Source organism: Patagioenas fasciata, chromosome 1 (assembly GCF_037038585.1).
Source record: "Patagioenas fasciata isolate bPatFas1 chromosome 1, bPatFas1.hap1, whole genome shotgun sequence".
Lineage (NCBI taxonomy): Eukaryota > Metazoa > Chordata > Aves > Columbiformes > Columbidae > Patagioenas > Patagioenas fasciata.
Window position 1 is genome coordinate 195,485,996 of NC_092520.1, and position 22,088 is coordinate 195,508,083.

Here is a 22,088-nt window from a genome sequence, read left to right on the forward strand (position 1 = left end):
CACCTCGGAACCCTTTTGCTGCTGGGGGCGTGCTCTGCCCTCACCTAATATGGCTGGTCGGGGAAGTGGTCACGTGGTCACGGGGCTATCTTCCCCCCCTCCCGCTCTTGGCCCCCTCCTGCCAGCGCTGTCTGCGGGGCGGCCACGTGGACGCCTGGGTGGTGAGTGCGGGCCGGGCCGGGCCGGGCCGGGCCGGGCGCTCTGAGCCCCTGTCTGTGCCGGGCGGGGCTGGGCGGGGAGGGAGCGGCGCGGGTAACGGTCGTGTGAGGGGGGAGTGGGGAGGCCGCTAACGGCCCGTTCTTTGGCCGCAGCCCGGGTACAACGGGGCCAGAGAGCATCCCTGGAGCCTCGTGGAAGCGCTGGCTATGGCTGCAACCGCCGCTGCCAGACGGTTCCCCCAGCCCTCCGCCTCCCGGGCGCGGCGGCTGCGGTGTGGCGGGAGGGAGGGAATGGAGTGGGGCCGGGCCGGGCAGCCGTCTCCTGAGGGACCGCAACGTGTCTGTCAGCGGGCAGCGGCCTCTGCCGCGGGTCCGTGCGGCCTCGGGGACGGTGCCGGTGGCTTCTGGAGCGGCGGGTGATGTCGCGGTCTCCTTTTGAAGTGCCCCGGGGCCGCACATGAGCGACCTGAGGGGAAGTAGCGCTAAATCCACTCCGAGTGCGCACGGCTCGGTGTGCGGGTCACGCCGATCGTAACTGGGCGTTTCTCGGGTCCCCAGCACGGTGGCTTCAACGTCGCGCGGCCCTTGGGGGGAGGCTCTGGGTGGCGGAGTCGAGACCGGGAGGCTGCGCTGCCCGCGAGGACCCGGTGGTGGCGGCTGTTCCGGGCAGGGCGGCCGCTAGAGGGGGCCGGACACACGCCTGAGGGCGACCGGGCAGTGGGGGGGCAGCTGTGGGGTTAACAGGGGTTCAGCTGGAGCAGGAGTTTGGGGGTGTGTGTGTTTGTTTGTTGTTTTGGTTTGGTTTGTTTTTTTCAGTTGAGAGCACTCTGTGCGTTTCTTCCCCATTCTGAAAAGTGACATTTTCTACATGGCTTCATAGCACCTTCATAGCTGGTGTTGTCTCAGACTTGATTTCCTGTCTCAACTTCATCTTTCTTGTCTCAATTTTTATTTTTAGCCAGTCCCCAAACTCATGAGGAAATGTATATAGGAATAACAACTATCATGTTCCTTCTTAGAAAAGAAGAAAAAGCAATCCCAGCAACTACCAGGTTTAAATCTGACCTAATTCAGAAGTTAGCTTCAGGAGCAAAGTTGGAAGAGCTGATAAAGCGTAGGTAAAAACCTGAAAACGGAAGGTGATACAACATAGGTTTTACCGAAGCTGGATCAGTCCCTTATACTGGAATGCTCTTGGTGGTTCTGCTTAGGTGCTTCCATATAGTGTGTGAGGGAGTGAAATGCAGTTTCTGTAGACAAATTCAACATGCTTTTTGGGTGTCAAACTCTAACATATTTATGCTGATGAGCATCTGGAAAACATAAGTGTGACAAATATGGTAGATCTTTCATGGGAAGAGTATAAAGTCCATTATTTGGCACTTGTACAGAAGAAGTATAGAAAAAGAGTAAGCCATTTTTTATGAAAGTGCTTCTGCCCTTTTTTAATGTAAGAAAACGATTGATTTTCATCCAGTGTAATCCCAGGAAGGGATGAATTCTTTGTGTTGAATATCTCTTGCTCTTCTGTGATTGTCTTAATATAGACATCTGGGGAGGAGTCAGTGTGGCTTTATTCTGCGGGTCTGAGGAAGATACTTCTAAAGTTTTTAGAACGTTAATTGTGGAAACTATTTGTATTCACTTATGATATTCTTCTAACCTTCATTATTAAAATATTTTTATTAAGTGAAAATCTGTTTCTGTGGTTCTGACATTTAAAAGTAAAAGCTGTAATTGCAAGTATTTTGCCTTTATATAGCAAATATATTTTAAACGTCAAATTTAGTGCCTACCTGTCTTGATAAATTCCACTTGAATTTTTGGGTTTGTCAGCATCAGTTTTTGCCAGAGCAAGTTATCTTGAGTCTTGACAAGACCATTAAATTTATTAGGTTTTATCTCAGAAACAAAGGTGTTGTCCTCATGCTTTGTTTTTTTATCTTCTAGTGTGTTTGCCTTCAGGGAATCTCAGGATGTATAATGCATATAATTATCTTCAAAATCTATGAGCATGCTAGCAAGCCTGATTTCTTCAGGCATACAAAAGGATGAAGTCAACAAGATAAAAAAAAGCTTTGTGATAAACTGTGTATGGGATATGTAGCCTCACTGTCATTCTGACGATTTAGGAAGTTGAGCGCTGATTATTCATGTGGTGATCAATTGAAGATAATCAGGAGCAAGCTATACTGTAGAATGGTCAGACTATAATGAATGCAATATTTATAGGTGAAGGTGTTTGTTACGCAATTGATATAGTAAAGAAGTTAAAAATAGAGCTTCTTGGCACTTTGGTCTTTTTACAAGGATTCATTTGGTTCTAAAGTATCTGAAATGTGAAGAAGCTGCTTCACATGACACACAAGCTACTCCATGCCTGTGTTGCTGTATGCAGTGGTGCATTGATCCTGCAGTCTCCATTTCTTATCTCAAGTAATCTTGGCCAGAAACGTGAGATGCCTCTGTATTTATTGGAGGAATTCACAAAAGAACTTTCTACAGACAAGAATTTATACAAGATAAATTGCCCTGTGCAGCGGCTTAGTTCCTGCCAAACAATTCTTGAACTGCTCCTGATGGCAGTCCCAAACCTCTTTTACTGCTGCTGTGGAAAAACGATTCTGTTGTGGTATAACTCATTTTTATCCAGCCTTGTAAAGAAGTAATACTAGGCACAGGTTAAGAAGACTTATTTGCGCTTCCTGGGATGTTGTGTTTATTTAGGCTTTTAATATTGCAAAACAAGCCAAAAATTGTAAGGACCTACCACAGAACTCTGTCTTTGAGCCCAGGGTTAGACCTTCCATTACAGTCTGTAACAGCAGTGATCATGAGGAGATGCCATCGGTGAGATATATGAAGTTATATACAAATACATGCAGTTTACAGGAAGTACAAAAGTTTCAGGATTTATTGATGTTAGTTGTGAAAATAAGGAACACTAGCTCTCTGTTTATTTTTATTAATGAGCAGGAAAACATAAATTCAGGAAAAGGTAACTCTAGGAGACAGTTGCTAAGTAATCCTAGCAAATCTGCCAACTATCTTACATCTTTTTGATGGATATATTTATACCAGAACAGAGGAGAAAACATCTCTAACCAAAATCCCAGTTGTATCTTAGAGGTGCTGGTTTTGAAGTTTTATTTCTGTGAGAAAGGAACAATGATAACAATAATCAAAATCTCTTGTCTTTTATTATATTGTAAGTTACAAAAACTGGGGAGCTTAAATTAAAAGAACATGAAATAGATTGCCATGTTTTTGCTGGAAATGGTCATGGAGACTAGCTCTTTTTTTTTTTTTTTTTTTTTTACTGGTTTATAATCTAAAACCAAAACTGTTTACCCATGACAATACCTATGCTTTATTTGCTCTGGCATCACCTGGACACATGATTTTATCATTGTGATAAAATACATCATAAATAGTACAATAAGAATGTCTCTGCACAGCATTTTGAAGATAAGCACTAGGGAGAGACGGCCTTAATTTCCAGGCAGCAGGGCAAAGGATGGGGTTCAGACTGTTTCATGCTGTAGCGACACGTGGCGTGGGTGCCGAAGGGAATTCCTCCTTCACTTGCTGAGTCCAGATCCAGCCACTGGCAAGCTGGCAAATTCAAAAGATCTGAGTACTTTGTTCTGAGCAGTTTCTCATCCTTGTGGTTCCTCTCCCACTGGTTTCAGCATCCCAGACAAATGAGACAGTATGTTCTCAAGATCATGTGTAAATCCAGTGTGAGATTAAAGTGAGAATAAATTACAAAGCTGTCTCTCCCACAAAATGCAGACATAATTGAGGTGGCACTCTCAGCAGTGGTGGCGGTATGGAACTATTATTATAAAGTAGGGTCTATGCTGTTTGAGGTTTTTTAGGTGAAAACTAAAACCTTTACTTTTGAAGAAGATGGCATAAATCCTGGAATGCTGTCTGAATGTGTTTTTTACTATCTACTTGATTCATTGAGTTTACTAAAAAAAAAAAAATTGGATGGATCATTTCATTTAGTAGTCTTTGTTTAAACTTCCACAGTACTGTAGCATGTTTTTCTTGCATTATGAATCTGTTTGTACACTTCATGCCAAGTTATTAATGTATTTTCTTTTAATTTTCTTTCTATAATACTAGAATATATCTGAGTTTTGAATGCAAGATGGCTCAGAAGAGGAGCTCAAGTGGGCGGACATTCCCATTGCTGCTGCTGATCATTGTTGTGGCCTTTGTTCATTTAACTGTCTGTCCTTTTACAAAAGTGGAGGAAAGCTTTAACCTACAAGCTATCCATGATGTGGTGTACCACCAACTGGACTTGGATAAGGTAATTCAAAATAAGATGTTCTTTCTTGGACACTGTTGAAGACTGCTATTCCCTGCTATATGAGTAGGATAAATGCAGTATGAGTATGATTTATGCCAGTTTTCCTTCGTTTCTGATTTGCCTGTCTTACATAGGTTTTCCTTTTTGCAGTATGACCATCATGAATTTCCTGGAGTTGTCCCAAGAACGTTCCTTGGACCAATTTTTATTGCTGCTCTTTCCAGCCCAGCTATATATGTGCTTTCTGTGCTTAAAATGTCCAAGTTTTACTCCCAGCTCATAGGTATGAGAACTTTAAATCATCAGAATAGAGATGTTTTTACTGCTAGATTAATAATACGTTGTTGTAACATTCAGTGATTGGATGCATTTTTAACGTGATCTTCTTTTCCTCATGTTGTAAATGGAATTTTTTACACAGCTTTGATTTAGCATCAATTTACGATTTATTAATACCTTTTGGTAGATTACAAGGTTAGGTTGTATAACTACTAATAGCACTTAATCATCAGTCAATTTAACAGTGTGAGTCAAAGAAATTTGTTATAATCAATCAAAATAGTGACTTAATTAAAGATTCATAAATGGCAAGGTTCACACCAAACTTACAACAGGGTTTCCTTAACTAAAACCACACACACACACACACACATGTAAAAGAGGGTGTATTAAAATACACACAAAAAGACAAGTAGACAAAACAGTTCTAAAATCAAATTACATACACACAAAAAGGTTAACCTATAGTTAAAATTTCCCTTTTGCGAGTTTTATAAATCACTCACTTTTATGTGTCGACATTCATGAGCGGACAATTGTCAAACTGTGGAATTAGGCCTTACAATCCTTGCAAAATCAGCAGCAGATGATCATTGAATCTTGGTGAAATTGGCCCTGAAGAGGTGTCCCAGGGGGAAGGTCCTGGGTCACCACCTGCTGTCATCCAGGAGAGCTCCACGGGCCTCCCTTTAGGATCACTATTTATAGGGTCGCGAGATCATTGACTTCAGTCAGTGTTTTTCCACTCCAGCTGCACTTAGGATGAGGTAATATTCTGCTCTTTCTCACCATTTGTCTACGTCCAGAACTTTTCAGATCATATAGTTCTGGTACCATCCTGCTTGGGCTGTGATCCAGGTAGCAGGTGCACCAGGCTGTCAGGAGTGACTGATGGTTGCCACCTTTCTGGGCAGAAGGGTGGGTCTTTTCCCACACACAGCAGCTCTAAGAATGCATAGGGGTTGCCTCAGTGCTCAGCTCACTGCACTTGCATAATGGGAATTGTTCTCCCCAACGTGCCTGACTGCCCCGGGCATTCAGGTGGCCCTGGGGGGGGCAAGCTGCAACCTCCACACCTTAGAGAGGGATTTGCAAACTGTAGGTACTGAGTGCCAGCATGGCAATTCCACCCCCGCCTTGGAGTAACTGGCAGTACAGAGAACATCTGTGCTAACAGATGTCAGACAATGTAGAAAAAGCAAGTGTCTTCAGAGAATACACTCCCATGTGTACTTCCGTGTACACTTCAGAAAATATTGTTTAACTTGGACATAGAAGTGTTGACCTTTGCACAAAGGTATCAAACAAGTTAAAGTTGGATTAAAAAAAAAAAAAAACTAATGGGGAAGTTTTGTGCATCCTTTCTTTGAAGCTGGTAACATTGTGATATCTTGTGTTATTTTTTCATAACTTCTTTCCATTATGTTATGCAACATGTTTTATCAGTGATCCCTCTGATATTACTCTTACTTCCCATTTTTATTCTTCTAATAGTCCGAGGAAGCTTGGGGCTCAGTGTGATTTACACACTATGGAAGTTGCAAAAAGAAGTTAGAAAGCAGTTTGGAGCAACTACATCAACAATCTTCTGTCTCATCACTGTCACTCAGTTTCATTTGATGTTTTACTGTACACGAACCCTCCCTAATGTGTTTGCACTTCCTTTTGGTAAGTATTCACATAGAAATAATTTCAAAATACGAAAATTCTTCTCAAATATGTAGCAGTTTGTACACTTAAAGTAAAAGGGGGAAAAGTCAAAACTTTACTGTGCACATACAGTTTTTCCCCAGAGATGATGAGCGGGAAGATTAACCACATGTGACAGATATTAGTTGAGTCACTTAATGCTTCGGTGCAAGTTGCTCAGCTGATAAAATCATGAGGTTGGTGTAAGAACCTGTGTAGATCAGAACTGAAAAACAAAACAAAAATCAGTTGAATTGTCAGACAAACACCATGTAGTAATACACTTCTCAGATAATTTCTGCAGATATTAAAAAATACAAGTTGTTTCATGTTTTTGTGCTATTAATATTTCACGAACTTTGCTTAGGATCATGACCACTTTACTATGTAGTCAGTGTTATCATGTGATTTAAACTGAAAAATTAGAGACAGCTTCATCTGTGAAGATACGGTGTGTCTTCAGCGAACCATGCAAGTGGATATATAGTTTTTCCCCCTGACTGGTATTCCGTAGTCTCTTTTTCATATTTGAAATGGGGTGCTCTTGTCATGAGTACAGGATATACTCAACCAAGAGAACAAACTAACTCTTCAGCTCATATTGCAGAGTAATAATTATGAGTCTTCATTTGAAAGGCTTTTAGTACTCCTTTAAAGTTTGCTTGGTTAGTTTGTTTTCCCAAAAGCTATTACATATTTTGTCTAGGAAGAGTTTCCATGTGTTCTGTGGTACTACTTTCCTTAATTACTGAAGCATCAACAGTACAAAGTTGTGTGTTGTTCCAAATTACTTTTATCTAACAGAGGAAGAATTTCTGGGCTCGAAATGGTAGGAAGACCAAGAGAGGTGAGAAGTTAGAGGAACAAGACACTAGCATTGAGAAAAATGTTGCCTTTTAGAACACCAGTAGATCAGCATGTCAAACAGTGTGCTTTGTTTATTTTTGCAGTGCTCCTGGCATTGACATTTTGGATACAGCAAAAGCAAAGGCCATTCATTTGGTTCTCAGCTTTGGCAATTATAGTCTTCAGATCAGAGCTCTGCATATTCTTGGGCCTCATGCTTGTGGTGACATTATTAACTAAAAGAATCTCCATTTTCAAGGTGCTTTCCCATGCTGTTCCTGCTGGAATTTTTTGGTTGGGTAAGTGTTTGCTTGGAAAAAAACAAATGCTACATATTAAATTCAACAGAAGTCTGGAGATTTAACTGAATTCTCTGGTGACCTGGCCCTTAGGGCTTTTTTTTTTTTTTTTCTGATTCTATTTGCTATTATATATGACAGGTTTATTTGTTTGTTTGAAAATTTCCATGTGAGAAAGTAGGTGTGCACAAGGCAGTAGAAAGATACTGTGAACCCCGCTTTTTTATGCTTACATGTAATGTCCTGAGCTTAAAAAGGCTTAGAAGTGCAAGTTGACTTTATTACAGTTAGTAGCTGACTGAGTGACACATGCATTATCAGCTGTAGTATCTATTGCTGTGACAATAAGCTGAATCCCAGGATAAAATACAACAGTGTGACGGACAGGGATACTGAGCAAGAGGATTGTGGAGAGAGTCACAGTTTGGCTCAATTTCTTTACTAAATTAATTTTAATAGCTTAAGTGATTATTCATGCTTGAGAGGTTAAAAAATCTTCTTGTCTCTACCCATCCATAGAAGGCTTATGCATATGCATGTAAATACTCTAAGCTTCTCTGTCAGCCTACCTAACTAAAAATGCTGTTGTCAGATGCCTGATGATGATCTCTGGTAGTGTGCTGTCCCTTCCGCAGTGTGGACAGTAGAAACAATGAATGATTATGCCATGTGCATTTGGAGACCCCTCAACAGTAGTTTGGAGGTCCAGTGGGAATTACTCACCAAAATTCCTATTCCCTCTCTGGGCAAACCTCTTAAATACCAGAGCAATTTTCACAGAGCTGAGTGGAGGAGATGGGGCTAAGGGATTTGCTGGTTTTCTGGTCTTTTTGTCTTTCACCCATTATCCTCCTTTTTCCCTCCCACCTAATAGTAGCAAACATCTATAAATTGTTTTTCTCAACTTATCAGCTATACAATAAAAATCCATTTAGTACCATTTGAAGCTAACCCAGATTTCTTACCATTGATTGAATTTATGCTCTCATGTTCCTTTAAAACAAACTTTAATTAAACCACTTTTCATGTCTGGGGTTGGAGTGGAATAAATCTCAATTGGATTCCTATCTAGTGTGCTTCTATTAAGACTTAATAGGTGCCTCCTTCCCCTGCATTTCCACTGCAAGACAGACAGATTGAACATTCTCTGTGGCTTTGGGTGAGGCTTACAATGCATGTTCCAGTTTATGTTCTAATCATTAGTAGATGTGCAATTTGGATGTGCTAGGTTGCTTTGCCCTAGATTTTAATTAATGCAGATTTGTTTTTCTTTAATTCTTTTAGGGCTAACAGTTGCTGTGGATTCTCTATTTTGGAGGCAGCTTGTGTGGCCTGAGGGGAAAGTGCTCTGGTATAACACAATTTTAAACAAAAGTTCCAACTGGGGAGTATCCTTTGAAATGTCCTGTGAAAAAGGTCTATTGAACACTACCAGCCAAAGCAGAGACTTGATGTAACCTATGTCTGAGACTCAGCTACAGTGTTAAAGTCTACTTTTCATCTAGTATTTCATTATTTGAAGCTTATGAGACAATGTCTGTTTTTTAGATCTTTCTGTAGATTTTAACTTTCCTCTGCTGACTGTTCCTTCTTACTTTTCTGTGCTCTACCAGTATAGAGCCAGGTTTCTTCTCCTGTGTTTTTCATGTTGCCCATCATTAGTGCCATTTGATGTGCCTCTGGTTAATGTGGTGCGGCAACAGCTTTTATTTCTCAAAGGGTAAAGCAGAAAACCAAATGCCTTGGGAATAATGTGATATGCAAAAAGTATACTGCATGTTTGTAAAATTTGCATGTACTACTGTAAAGAATAGTTACTTATCAGCAGTGAAAGCATCCTTAACTCTCCTTCTTACCTTGAAGACCTCCCCCTTCTTATGGTATTTCTATTCAGCCCTGCCTCGTGCTTTGGGATGCAGCATTGTATTTGTACCTTTAGGTGTAGCAGAAAAGAGAACTCGAATATTACTTTTACCAGCACTGGGATTTATTTTCTTATATTCGTTTCTCCCACATAAAGAGCTGCGTTTTATCATATATACTTTCCCTGTCTTCAACATAGTGGCTGCTAAAATGTGCTCACGCATGTAAGTTCAAAATTCTGTTTTGTTGTGTTTGTTTCTTTTTTTCTATTATTACTGGGTTTATGCGCTTCTTTCCGTCTTGGAATCTGGATCATCTTGATCTTTGCACACTTTAGAAAGGAGGTCCATATCATTATATCCATTTGACTAATGAGGGAAATAGAGACAAAGAAAAATTATTTGACAGGACCATTTAGCAAGTCTGGGGCAGAGTTGATAACAGACTCCTGATTTTACTGTTATGCTGTTACAATACAGTTTATTTTATTCACCAGAGAAGATGACACATTCCAGTGTACTACTGTGTTGTTAATATTACTTACCTTAGGAGACAGATTAATATACAGGTGGGGCTCATGAAATGTGGACCTTGTATTAAACAGTTAAACTTGAATATATTCAAGTTAAACTCTGAACTTCTTTGATGGAGAATACCGTCATAGCTAAAGGTTTGAGACATAGGAATACTTTATTGATGAGCTTGCATTAGCTTTATTAATGATAATATTCTAATTTAAATGTTGCTAGAAGCCAGCCTTTCTGAAATAGATAATTGTTCTGTAAACATGATTGTAATAAAGTTTTCATTAATCTTTATTATTTAGCATTGGAGTTTTCATGAAAGTTCTGTCACAATAGACAATGACCAGTATGAAAGAAAAATAACAGTTTATTCTTACTTATTTTTTCTCCCCTTCAACAGTCTGAATAACTACCGGAAATCCTGGCTGTACAAACTTGGATCTTTCTTTGTTATAATGCATCTTCTAGTTAATGCTGCTTATTCAGGAACATCTTTATATGTTTCACATTTCAATTATCCGGGAGGAGTGGCAATTCAGAAGTTGCATGAGTTGGTACCTTCAACAGCAGGTATGTAAATCTGGCTTGAGGTATGTTTGCTTAATTTCAATTGCTTTTTTTTTTCTGCTGATATATACTTTTATGTATTGGGTATTACTACTTAATACTATTTACATGCATTTTTTCTGTTACTGTTTTGTTAATTTATTAATCAGTGTTCAAAGAATTTTGAAATTGTATTTTGTTGTCTTGTTTGTGTAGATGTCTCTGTTCATATTGATGTGGCTGCAGCACAAACAGGGGTTTCTCGATTTCTGGAAATCAATTCAGATTGGAGGTATGTTGTGGACAAGGTATTTTGATCTGAAAACAGGAGCCTGTTTTTCCTTTTTTGTGTATCCACAGGGGCAAGCATCAGAGAGATGCTGTATGAAAAAACGTATTTATTAAGCCAGGTCAAGAGCAGTGTGACTCTTCAGAGACTGTTGATGTGGGCATTGCTGCCATTTCAGAAACAGAGCACTGCAATGTTTTTTAATTGTTTTGGTTGGTTCTGGTTTGCCTAAATAGTTGTAGAATCTTTTAAAGATGTCGGGAACAGTGCAAAAAATTGTTATTTAACTAAAACCAATATTTTTGATGCAGCTACGTTTGATGTATCACTAGATCTTGTAAACCCCAGCTGTAGATGAACATTTTTCTGCTCTTGGCAGAACAGTATATGTAACTGTCAGACTATCTTCTCATTTGCTTTGTTTTTAAATTGTGTGGCAATGTGAGGCTTATGTGTGTGTTAATACTCAAAGTGTATTTTTGTGTGGAACATCCTTTATATAAATGGCATTGAAGCTGCTGTTGTGGTCTGTCAGTCACATTCATTAGCTCTGAGGGAAAGCAGTTCAGTGCCTTGTTACCATGACCAGCAGTGATGTACAAACAGTTTTAAGAATCAGAATGTTTAATAGTATGAGACATTTCTGGGGTACAGACCAAAAAAGGGGCACCTTTCTGATTCTTAGGCCTACCTCTTCACATGAAGTGTAGGCTTCTAATTTAAAAAGTCATCTTAATGAAAATGATTCAGCAGACAGTGACACAAAGCCTCATTTCATACTTGCACAAAACAAAAGCAATACAAACAGACTTTGGTTTAAGACGTATTCTGAGTATGGGATTCTTTTTCCACAGTTACAGTTTTCAGGATCAGATAGTAATGATAATGTAATTATTGTTTTGTTTAGAGAGAACTATTTTGAAAGTAAAGAGAAAGAAGGGAGGAGTATGCTTCTGGGGGAATTATAAAAATCATTGAGGTTGCTATGCCTTATTTTATTTCTGTGCTCTCTCATAACATTGTGATGGTATGGGCAGTTTAAAACTGAATTGTCTTCACACTTACAACGCTTATTTCAAATTGTTTTTTGCATGTTCAATCTAGAGAAGGTTTTAAGCCATGAACAGTTGGGAGGAGACATTAAACTATTAGAGTACAAGTGATAGAACACACATGATAGCTAAAATGTCCGAATCTTTTGTTTTTTGAATATACTTAAGTACACACACTACTCTAAATACAACTCTACTCTCTAAATACAATACTTAATTTCAATGATCTGTTTTAGGTGGTGAGTTTTGGATTGTTTTGGGCTTGCAAGGCTGTAGTGTAGTGGAATCGGAAGGTAAACAAATAATATCCCTGTCACTGATGGATGTTTCGTAGTGTTACAGCTACAGACCAGTTTGTCTCCTTTTTATCTTTACTCATCATAAAAAAGCCTCAAGAGGGATGATTCATCATAAAATTTCACATTAAAAAGATCAGGCAAAATCTGCAACTGAGCGTCATACACAGGACTATCACTTTGTTGACAGCACAATGGTGCAAAGTTTAATGGCACCAGCTGCCTATTTTGTCTTTATTCAGAGAAGTGACAGCCTTTCAGATGGATGAAAACTAATTTACCATCTTCATAGACTATGTACATCAGGTGAAAACAGATTTATGGATGGACTGGCTGTGAAGGCTGATGATTCATCAGGATAACTACAATCCATTAATAAATGCGTCTTAAAGTTAACAGCTTGCAGTGGTGTGCTTAGATTAGATCTATTTGCCTCAAGAAAAATACAAGTGATCCATTATTTTTCTTCAAAGGGTGATTGAAGGAAGTTTGAAGATTCTTACATAGGACAGGTGTTACAATCTCGTCTTCAATTAGCATAGTCTCTTTGAACCAAGAATAAATATGCTGTGTAAGTTTAAAGTATTTAAAAATAATAAAATTCAGAAATGCTTGCAGCCAGATGAAAGGCCCTTTATTTGCTGATGAAGAAAACACAAAATTAGTAGCTGGTAAAGCTGTTATGAAGCATGCCCTTCCTTCTGCCAGCTGGGATGCACATACCATCCTGAGTGGTATCGTGATCTTTTTGGAAATAGATTACATTAGCATGCAATTTATGTTTCTGGGGTGTTGTTTTTTTTTTTTTTTTTTAATTAGAATAAGAAAGCACCTAGTATGCAGAGTCTAATTTTGCAATACATGGTGTATTTCTTGACACCTCTGGATTCCATCAGCCTGGGGTCTGTCCTCTAGGCTGCCAGAATTCTAGTTTAACAAATGTTAATGACTGCTATGTCAGAGAACATTGTAAAAATATACATTGAGATTATTGTTTCCAGTTTTTCCACAGAGAACTCAGGCAGATGAGAGGCCAGGTCTGCAAAGATACATGTGGCAAAAGATGCAGACTGGATTTACTCCGAGGTGCATTTAAGATTATGTAGGTTTGCGATTGTACCGCTTCCATACTAGAGTCCCTGCCTGTATAAAAAGCCACAGCCTTAAGTTGCTTGTGGAATGTGGCCTAAATCAGGTGCCTAAGAATAGAAGCTCCAAATGTTGATAGATGACAGTTCACAGAAAAGGGCAACAGAAAGGGTGAAGAACTGGGCACTGCTCTTCACTTGGGTCACAGGGCATGGACACCCTTGTACAGTTAAGTGCCCAAGGCTGTCTTGCAATCAAACTAAAGGTATGTAACATCTGTCTTAACCTCTGTCTTCTGGACTGTTACTCAGCATTAGTGTAGAATATTTTTCTGGAATATAGAGCAAAGATCTGAGTCCAGGTCTCCCACTTTTGGAAGTATACTAAACAGGTCTCTGAGCATTTCGGGGTGGACTTATTCTTTCCCTCTGAGGTGTTTGAATTTAGGACTAGGTCAGGCTGCCATGTCTAATATAAGCATCGTAACCCTTGGGCTATAAATTCCACCTGACTCTCTTCAGTGAACGAATAACCAACTATTGTGAAGTAGAACAGTGTCTTCATGGGACAGTGAGGGAGATCTCTCTCAATTTCTAGAAAATTGGAGAGGTTCATACAGCTCTGTGAGATAACAAACTTGCGTTCTGGGCTTAGGTCAGACTGAGAGTGGCTGAACATTGATCCTTTACATCCCTGCCAAATGCTTAAGTCACCTGTTTTCTCATCCTGTAAATTCTTTCTACAGCTAGACAATCTACCTGCTTTTGAGAAATAACTGTAAATGTACATGTTAAATAGTTTTAGAACTCACTAGTTAATTTTTACATTTTTTTAATATATAGTTTAGATATATTTGGGTACCTAAACACTTTTATAAAAGTTGACCCAAAGTGACCTGCCCAAACATGTAGTAGATCAGGGAAATGAACCCAGAAATAACAAGTGCCAAGTTAATACTATAATTGCCAGGCTGTTCTTTCTTTCCCACAGTGTTTAATGAAGTCTTCTCCCCACTACTCTCTGAGGCTCCTCCTTTCATGTACAACTACAAGAAGATAAAGGTTTCTGCTAAGGTGCCTCATAACATTTTTTTAAATTAAAAAAAAAAGGACATGTAGGGGAAAAAACCACACAAACAAAAAAACACCTTCCCCCAAAAAAAACCCACATTAAAAAAAAAAAAAAAGAAATCCACAAATGCCCACACTTATCTAAACTGCAACTATTTTAGAGTAAAACTGAAAAATTAGTTCTGTTTTCTACAGTCTTTGATGTTCTTTCTCCACAGAACTCAAATAGAGGACTAGTGAGTAATTTTCTAGGATTCCTGATTTATATCACAATAGCAGCAGAAGGACTTTATGGAATGATTGGCTCTCTAACCTCTTTGAAAATACTCCTTCCTCCTCCAGTACTAGTTAATTTGATCAAGAGCTATAACTGAGAATGTTACAGTTCCTTTCGTCTTTCCTCTTGGATGCTACATGCCGTTTTGATAATGGAGATGTTCAATATGTAAAGAGAGGAAAGTGAATAAGCCTTCTTTGTTCTTTACAGGTACGACAAAAGAGAAGATGTTAAACCAGGAGACCAGTTGATGTTTTCTTACACACACATACTGATGGAAACAAACCCTCTTCAAATATCACATTACAAGACAACCCACAGGCCACTGGCAAATATACCTGGCATCAGTAAAATTGGGTTGAACCTTACTGCGCTACCTCCTTTTACTTTAAACTTGAAACCAAAATTAGTACTGTTGGAAAAACTTCCTGTATCATCTTGACTGTGAATTTTAAGTAAGTCTTTTGATGTAATTCTGCTGATGACTGAATAATTTAAGACAGCAGCAAATTGTCATTCCAGCACTGCAATTCAGCTTCTGTGGAAAGGCACAGAAAATGTTTGTACCGATTGGTATTTAGCTCCGTCCTGTTTCTTACATAAATATTACAATGCATTCCTAGTCAGTACGTACTCAAATACTGAGTTGTATTGTTGGATACATTTGAGAGGCTACCTACTAGTTTAGTGGTATTAAGTAAAACCTGTCAACTTGGTTTGGGTAGCTATTTCATAATGTAGCACAGGTATGTCCTAATTGACCTATATAAAATACATAATAGAACAGGTTTGTGCTACGGCAGTAATTTGATATGTAATCTATGTGTGCAAAAATGTATTACTTGATGTATCTGCAGGATTGTAACCCCATCAGTTGTCAGATTGCCTGTGTGAAACTTAATGATGTTATCAACATAGGAAAGCCATATTCATTGTAGCTTCATCACAATACCTAATTGTGCCCTGTAGGCTACCAAGCTAATTGAAGTGAAAGATTCACTTCAAAAGCAGTAGAACCTCTTGACAAGCACCGTCTCATAACAGATTTGAGTATTAAAGGATGGTTATCTTTCTTCCAACCATTCATGAGTAAGTAGCAACTTGGATTTCACAGGAAAAATAATTTTTAAAACAATGTTTCCCTCTTCTGCTGCAGTGATATTATCTTAATTTGCAGTGCTAAAATTTACCAATGAAAATATTCACTTGAATACGCTTTAAGAAGATAGGTGCTGTTTTCCTTTTTTTTTTTCCTGTTAAGTAGTCCCTTCAGAAGGGAATAATCTAATGTGCCATGTGTTGCATTCTATAAACTAGAATAAGATTGCATGCTCTGTAGTCTCTTCATTAGATGTTTTTGTTAAGGGTGTCTGCCTAGATTGCTGAATGGAACAAGTTAATGGTTAGGACCAGTTGTAATATGACAGGAGCTCCATTAGTGTAAGAAATCAGAACTGCTTAAATAATCATGGGCAGAAAACTCTTCCTTGCTGACTGAAAACTCAAGTGGAAAAAAAAGCATTGTTGAATAAAGTGTTATGTTTTGGCTTTTTTAACTCAAGTGTGCTTCATTCAGGAACTACCTTCTCTACATTTCAGCTTTTAGAACCATGTTTTCTTTTTATCCTCTAGATTATGTATCAGGGCAACTGCTCTGGTGGGGTGGAGCCTGCTCTGCTGCGGGTGGCTGTTGCTCAGGCTTCCTCATGCTGAGCAGATCTGGCAAAGGCAACATGCAGAACTTGTTGGTCCAGTCTCTGGCTGCTCTTGAAATTGAAATCACTCAAGTATTATCTATTTGACATGTCTTTGGAAGAAAACTCAGCTTCCTCCAGAGCCAATTTGAACATCAAAACAATTCACATGAGACAGAAGGAAGTACATGTGCAAACAGATGAGAAACTGGAACAACACAGAACTTTTGAGTAAGGATGTAGGCCCTGATGTGAAGCCTAATAATTGACTTAATGTGACTCTCACACTGTAATCTACAACTAAAATGTATCCTGCCCAAGTGTAGACAAATGTCTGCACAGCTGAAGTTCAGTGTATAGTTATTCCAGCTTTCCAAATCTCTGTTTGTCAGAATCCCGCTGCAGAAACTTGCTTCTGCTAACTACAGAGAGAACTTAGGGCCAGGATGCTTGTAACATGGGCATTTCAAGCTAATGCCTAAAGCAGCAGAGAACATGTGGATATTAAGCATCTGAAAAAGTTCAGTCTTGCTGAATGTCAGACACTGAGCTGACTGGGTCCTTTCAGACTTTGGTTCTGCTATCTAGATGCTACTTCTTGCTCTTACACCAGTGATGGAGTTCAGCTGCAGTAGTGGTGTGTACTGCTCATGGCTGAGTACAATAGAAGCTATCAGCTCAAACTGGCTTGTTTAGTGTATTTGAGTAGAGAAAGGTAAAATGCATACAAGGAGACAGGGAAGAGATACTGGACTGCAGATTTGAACAGTGTCTGCAGTTTATTTAGGTCCTGGTGCATCTTACTGTGCATATCTGGTTCTTGGCAATTGCTTAGTTTTAAGATCTGCAACCTGTTTGGGTTTGTGGACAAGGGCTTGATCATGACCATGCAGTGCAGGCAGCACCAGTGGCTGTATGACTTCTGTGACAGCACACAATAAGAAGGGGCAGTTGGCAAACTGGAATGAAGATTACTGCAGTTTTTCATAAACAAGCAATCCTTGAAATAGAAACTAAAGCCATCTCTCCTTTTTCTTAAGTCAGTCTTCTCATCACCAAGTCCTGTGTTGTCTGTCTTTAGCTCCACCAGAAACAGAACTTATTTTTCCTTTAATACAGATAAATTCCCCTAGAAGAGGGTATTAAAGAAGTCTCTCACCCATTCTTAAAAGGTGAAGTGAGAGATTACAAATTCTTCTGCATTTGGGGCACACAGGAGAGGAGCTTCAAGTTCCTGCATGAATGGTGCAGGGAAGAGAGACACTCTGAAAATTTACTTGGTGGAATTTTTGAAGGGACTTTAATAAATTTTTTGTGACTACTGAAGTTCTTAAAAGAAAAATTACTTTTGTCTTGACTGATTACAAAGAACCCTAGAGTATAGCTTAATAAAAGGAGAAATAAGGTGAATGTATTCAAATAATTGAGGGTTGAATTAACCTAAATAAAGCAAAAGCCATATAGTACAGTCCATCTATTAATTATGTTACATCTATGACATTTACACACAGAATGGAGTTGTAAATAAAAGGCATTTAACATGTATAATGCTGCTGTAGAATGAGAATTATTTCAGGATGTCTTGTTAAATGTTTCATGGCATCATGCATTGCCTTTTGAAGTTTGACTGAATTTCTTACAGGCAACATTTATTCCTATAAAGAGCAAGGCTAAGAAGTGATTTGAATGCAAACACGTAACTCTGTCATTTTGCTCAGAGATGATGAATAATCACTGTCGTACAGCCTGAGATTTAGGATGCCCTGTGCTGTAAAACTGAATGCAGTAATTTCATGAAAAAAGTTGTGGAACTCGCTGACAGAGGACATTTTTGGATGCTGAAAGTACAAGGTGCTTCAAAACAGGGTTAAACAGATCACTCTCCCATCAAGAACTAAAAGAATCAAAGGTCAAGGAACAGATTCCGCTTCACAAAGTCTCTAAGTAATAGAGTGTTCAGAGCTGGGAAGAAATACCAGATCGTGTTTACCTTATACCTGTCTGAAGTACTTGTTATGCTGAGAGAACTGGGTTTGTTCAGCCTTGAGAAAAGCAGCTTAGGGGAGATCTCATCACAGTGTTCCAGTATTTAATGGCTGGCTACAAAGCAGATGGAGACTCCTTTTTTACAAAGAGTCACATGGAAAAGACAGGGGCAATGGGTACAAGTTACTCCTGAGGAGATTCTGATTGGACACGAGGGAAGTTTTTCACTATGAGAACAATCAGCCATTGGAATAATGTCCCCAGGGAGGCGGTGCATTCCCCAACACGAGACACTTTTAAGATGCAGCTGGGCAGGGTGCTGGGCCACCATGCTTTTGCCAGGAGAGGTTGGGCCAGGTGATCCTTGTGATCCCTTGGAACCTGGTACTGTGTGATTCTCTGTTGAGAGCAAATTTGGGGTGAGGAAATCTGGAAAATGGTTGTATAAGATCCAACATAAAAATGTATCTATCTGTTAACACTGAGAAAAGCCAGAATGTGTCTCAGCTTCTTCCCTTTGCTGTCCATTTCACTTCAGCCAACAAAAACAACCTCAACACAACTGTATGACACATTCTGAAACACTGATCATACCCCTTTTTGTCACTCCCTACCAATTTCGCACATCCCCTTCATGAGACAGGTTACACATTAGGGCAAACAAGATTTGAGATTGTGCTGTCTCTCCTACTGCAGCTACAACTGTTCTGAGACCACTCCTGTCTTCCTGAATACTTCTAGTTCTTTCTATAATGCTAAGGAGCTTGAAAGGTAATACAAGATTTAAACACTTATTTGCTGTATCTCAGTTTCAATGCAAGAGTGTGCGTTTCCCTTGCATCCAAGACCACTTTTTCATTCATAGCAGAATTTACGCAGAAGTCTAGCACTGCTTTCCTCATTTCATTACCTGTGCTCATTCTTAAATACTCCCTCCCCTCCCCCACAAGAGCCTTCCTTGTAACCTAGTGTTCAAAGAATCCTGTACAAATGACTTCAGTTTCTATTTGCAAGAAAAGAAAACCACAAGCTGAGTTTATGACCGATGTCAGCAAGACTGTTTAGCCACAGCCTTCTCGGGTAGCTGGTTACACAATGAGTCTCAGCTACGTCTTACATGAAACATACAGCTATCTGCTTAATGAGCAACACAGAAAACTAAAAAGGGTGTTTGCAAAAATTCCTGAAGTTAAATGACAAAATAATACCTCTGTGAAGGTCTTCCTTACTGATTTAAATATGATTCCAAAATGTAATTGATCCATTTTGTGTGCAACTATTTTATATCAGCCCTTCGGATCAACAGAAGCAACTATGACTACTTTCGACTGTTCATTTTGGTCCTTTGTTTATGATAGTGAGGACAGCCAGTGTTTCTTCTGCAGTTCTACATCTAACTCTTGCAGGCAGTCTTTCAGCAGTTCTGCTTTATTTCAGCTGCAACTGCCCTTGGTTCCATACCAAGGCTTGACTTGTGTCCAGTTATGCCCAGTGTAAGGTAACAATGCTGTCTGAAATGGGAGTCTGTCTTTTCCTTTTAAACTACCAATTTAAAAATCAAGAAATTGGAAAAAGGGATTGGTTCATACAGGAAAGAAAAACAAACAAACCCAAACACACACACAACCACAGCCAATAAAAAACACCCAAAAACTTCACGGAACTGCTTAAGCAGTTGGTGTTGGAAGTCAAGTTGATACCTGAGCTGGGGACATCACTGTGGTTACTATTTCTGGTTGGCACGTTCATTTTATGGAATGAAGCAGCTTTGGTCAGTTTTGCAAGGAAACCAAGAAGGTAAAGAATAAAAGATGAATATATTTGTGGAATGACTAAAATGCTTATTTTATAAAATCTAAATAATGTGTAATTAGAAAGTGTTATTTACCAATTATATGTTTATTTTTCCTATGTTTGGAGATACCTAGATTCAAGTTTGTTATGGTCAGCTCTGTACAGTGGTGGAAAAAATGAGACTTTAAAGAACAGATCTCTCAACAACTGTAAATGTCCACTTTAAGCTTGTCATCTATAGCTATATTTAATCCATCACATCCTTATGCTAGAATTTAAACTGTTCTAGATCGAGATTTTGGTTCTTTGTAAATTCAGAAGCTACTCTTGTGGAGCAAGGAGAAACTATGAGTATTTCTAGTAAATGCTCACTGGCCAAATTCTGTAGTCAAACAGGTTTAACCTTTGCCCCTTTCCATTTGGCCTCTTTCCCTACCCATCAAGTGAAAGCAATGTGGCAGGAGCATTATCACAGGTTTCTGGAGCAGTATACAGATCTCAGATATGCTTTCCATTAAATACCTTCAAGACTGGAGTTGTTTGAAAAGGCTGTTGCAGATCTCTACCTCCTACCCTTGGAACTACAAAATATTTCTTGCTACAGTGTGTAACTGTTACACCTGCCTACTCTTAAAATAAGCAAAAGCCAAAGATTCTTACAATGACACAAAGTATCATGTTTAGCACAAAGCTACATTTTACTTTTTAAGCCAAGAGAAAAAAAGTCTGCTTACTAAATTTATTTCTAAATTGCTAATGTACTGAAATTAACTGTTTAAATAAAATAAATATCACTGTTGCAGGTTCACCGTATCATTATGTGTTAGGGAACTGTCTGCTGCTGGAGGGATCATTCTAGCACAAACTCAGCTTGATAAAAGCTCCCTCTATTAACAGAGCTCAGTCAGAGAGAGTAATGTAAATACACCAAGTTTCTATACAATACAAATATGAGAAGAGTTAGGGGAAAAAAGTTTTAGCAATCACTAAGAATTTATATTAAAAATCATACAGTAAACCCAACACAAAACACACCCACTCAATAACTTACCTCAATACTTCAATGAAAGCTTTCAGCCCTTCTTTTGAAGTCATTCTCAACAGCAGCAGTGCCTGAACTGAAGACTGAGATGCTCCCATAACTCCTATAGAAGGACCAAGGCTTACAACTGAAAAATTGCAGCTTTGGGCTCTAAGTCTTCCCTATTTTATTTGATTTTTTTTTTAAATTATGTGGTTTGATTTTAAGGCCTTTCAGGTCTGCATATTATCTTTACAAAAATTGGAATGTAATTATTAATTCTTAGCCAAGCTGATACTGAATCACTGTCGTCTTAAGAACTAGGCCTTTCAAAGGACAACTATACAATTAAGTATCCATATGAATAAGATGCAAATCAGGGGCTACAAAATGCCAGCTCTTCAGCTTTCCACGAGAGTCACACAGGAGCAACAGCAAAGGCCTTCAGCCACCACACCAGTTTACAGAGAATTAGGATTTTCAGGGAAGCTACTTCGCTGCCAGCACTGCTGCTGTGATGTGGCTTTACAACACTTTAAACCTAAGGCCATATTTATATTCAAGCCTTGAATGAAAATTATATCACTTGTTTAGAGAAAAAAAAAAGAAAAAAAAAAAAAGATTTTTCATCCTTCACCTCCCTTCTCTACTGGAGAAATTAAACATCTTTGCAAACATCAAGGTTATATTCACAGTTAAAATGGAGGGAAAAGAATGGAGATAATAATTAACCAGTAACCATTTAAACATGTTTCCCAACAAGCTGCTTCAAACTCACCTAGTTCGAACTATATGTAAACTAGAACAAATTGTTTTATTACTGCAGAAAAAAAAAAAAAAAAACACATGCTGTTCTAATTTAACCCTAAAAGGACAAAGACATGCCGACTGTTGATAGTATTAAAAGTTGCCTTTTAAAATACTGGAGTCAAAATGCAGTATTCTTCCCAAGTACACTCCACAATAATTTACTTAAATAGCACAGGTGCAAA

General features: G+C 38.9%; 1 protein-coding gene across 3 annotated transcripts; it reads left to right on the forward strand.

Moving 5' to 3' along the window:
• The first annotated feature begins 34 nt into the window (after window positions 1–34).
• On the forward strand, window positions 35–16,157 carry ALG12 (ALG12 alpha-1,6-mannosyltransferase). 3 transcript variants are annotated; one of them, XM_065844374.2, is made up of 10 exons: window positions 35–161; window positions 4,293–4,482; window positions 4,633–4,765; window positions 6,256–6,429; window positions 7,401–7,595; window positions 8,880–8,983; window positions 9,459–9,682; window positions 10,383–10,552; window positions 10,745–10,820; window positions 14,812–16,157. In XM_065844374.2, exons 2-10 carry the CDS (start codon window positions 4,318–4,320, stop codon window positions 15,041–15,043), a joined length of 1,473 nt encoding a protein of 490 aa, XP_065700446.1. In that variant the 5' UTR covers window positions 35–161; window positions 4,293–4,317; the 3' UTR covers window positions 15,044–16,157. The 3 variants fall into 3 exon arrangements, with proteins under 3 accessions (XP_065700446.1, XP_065700435.1, XP_065700456.1); XM_065844363.2 differs by lacking the exon at window positions 35–161 and adding an exon at window positions 944–1,276; XM_065844384.2 differs by lacking the exon at window positions 35–161 and adding an exon at window positions 944–1,272.
• The last annotated feature ends 5,931 nt before the right edge of the window (window positions 16,158–22,088 follow it).

What these genes read in the sequence shown, in the direction of transcription:
- ALG12 (XM_065844363.2), top strand. Translation starts at nt 1,140, where the DNA reads ATGTATATAGGAATAACAACTATCATGTTCCTTCTTAGAAAAGAAGAA. An exon ending in GTTTTACTCCCAGCTCATAG is followed by an intron (nt 4,766 to 6,255) that starts GTATGAGAACTT and finishes TTCTTCTAATAG; the next exon opens with TCCGAGGAAGCTTGGGGCTC. An exon ending in TGTGTTTGCACTTCCTTTTG is followed by an intron (nt 6,430 to 7,400) that starts GTAAGTATTCAC and finishes TTATTTTTGCAG; the next exon opens with TGCTCCTGGCATTGACATTT.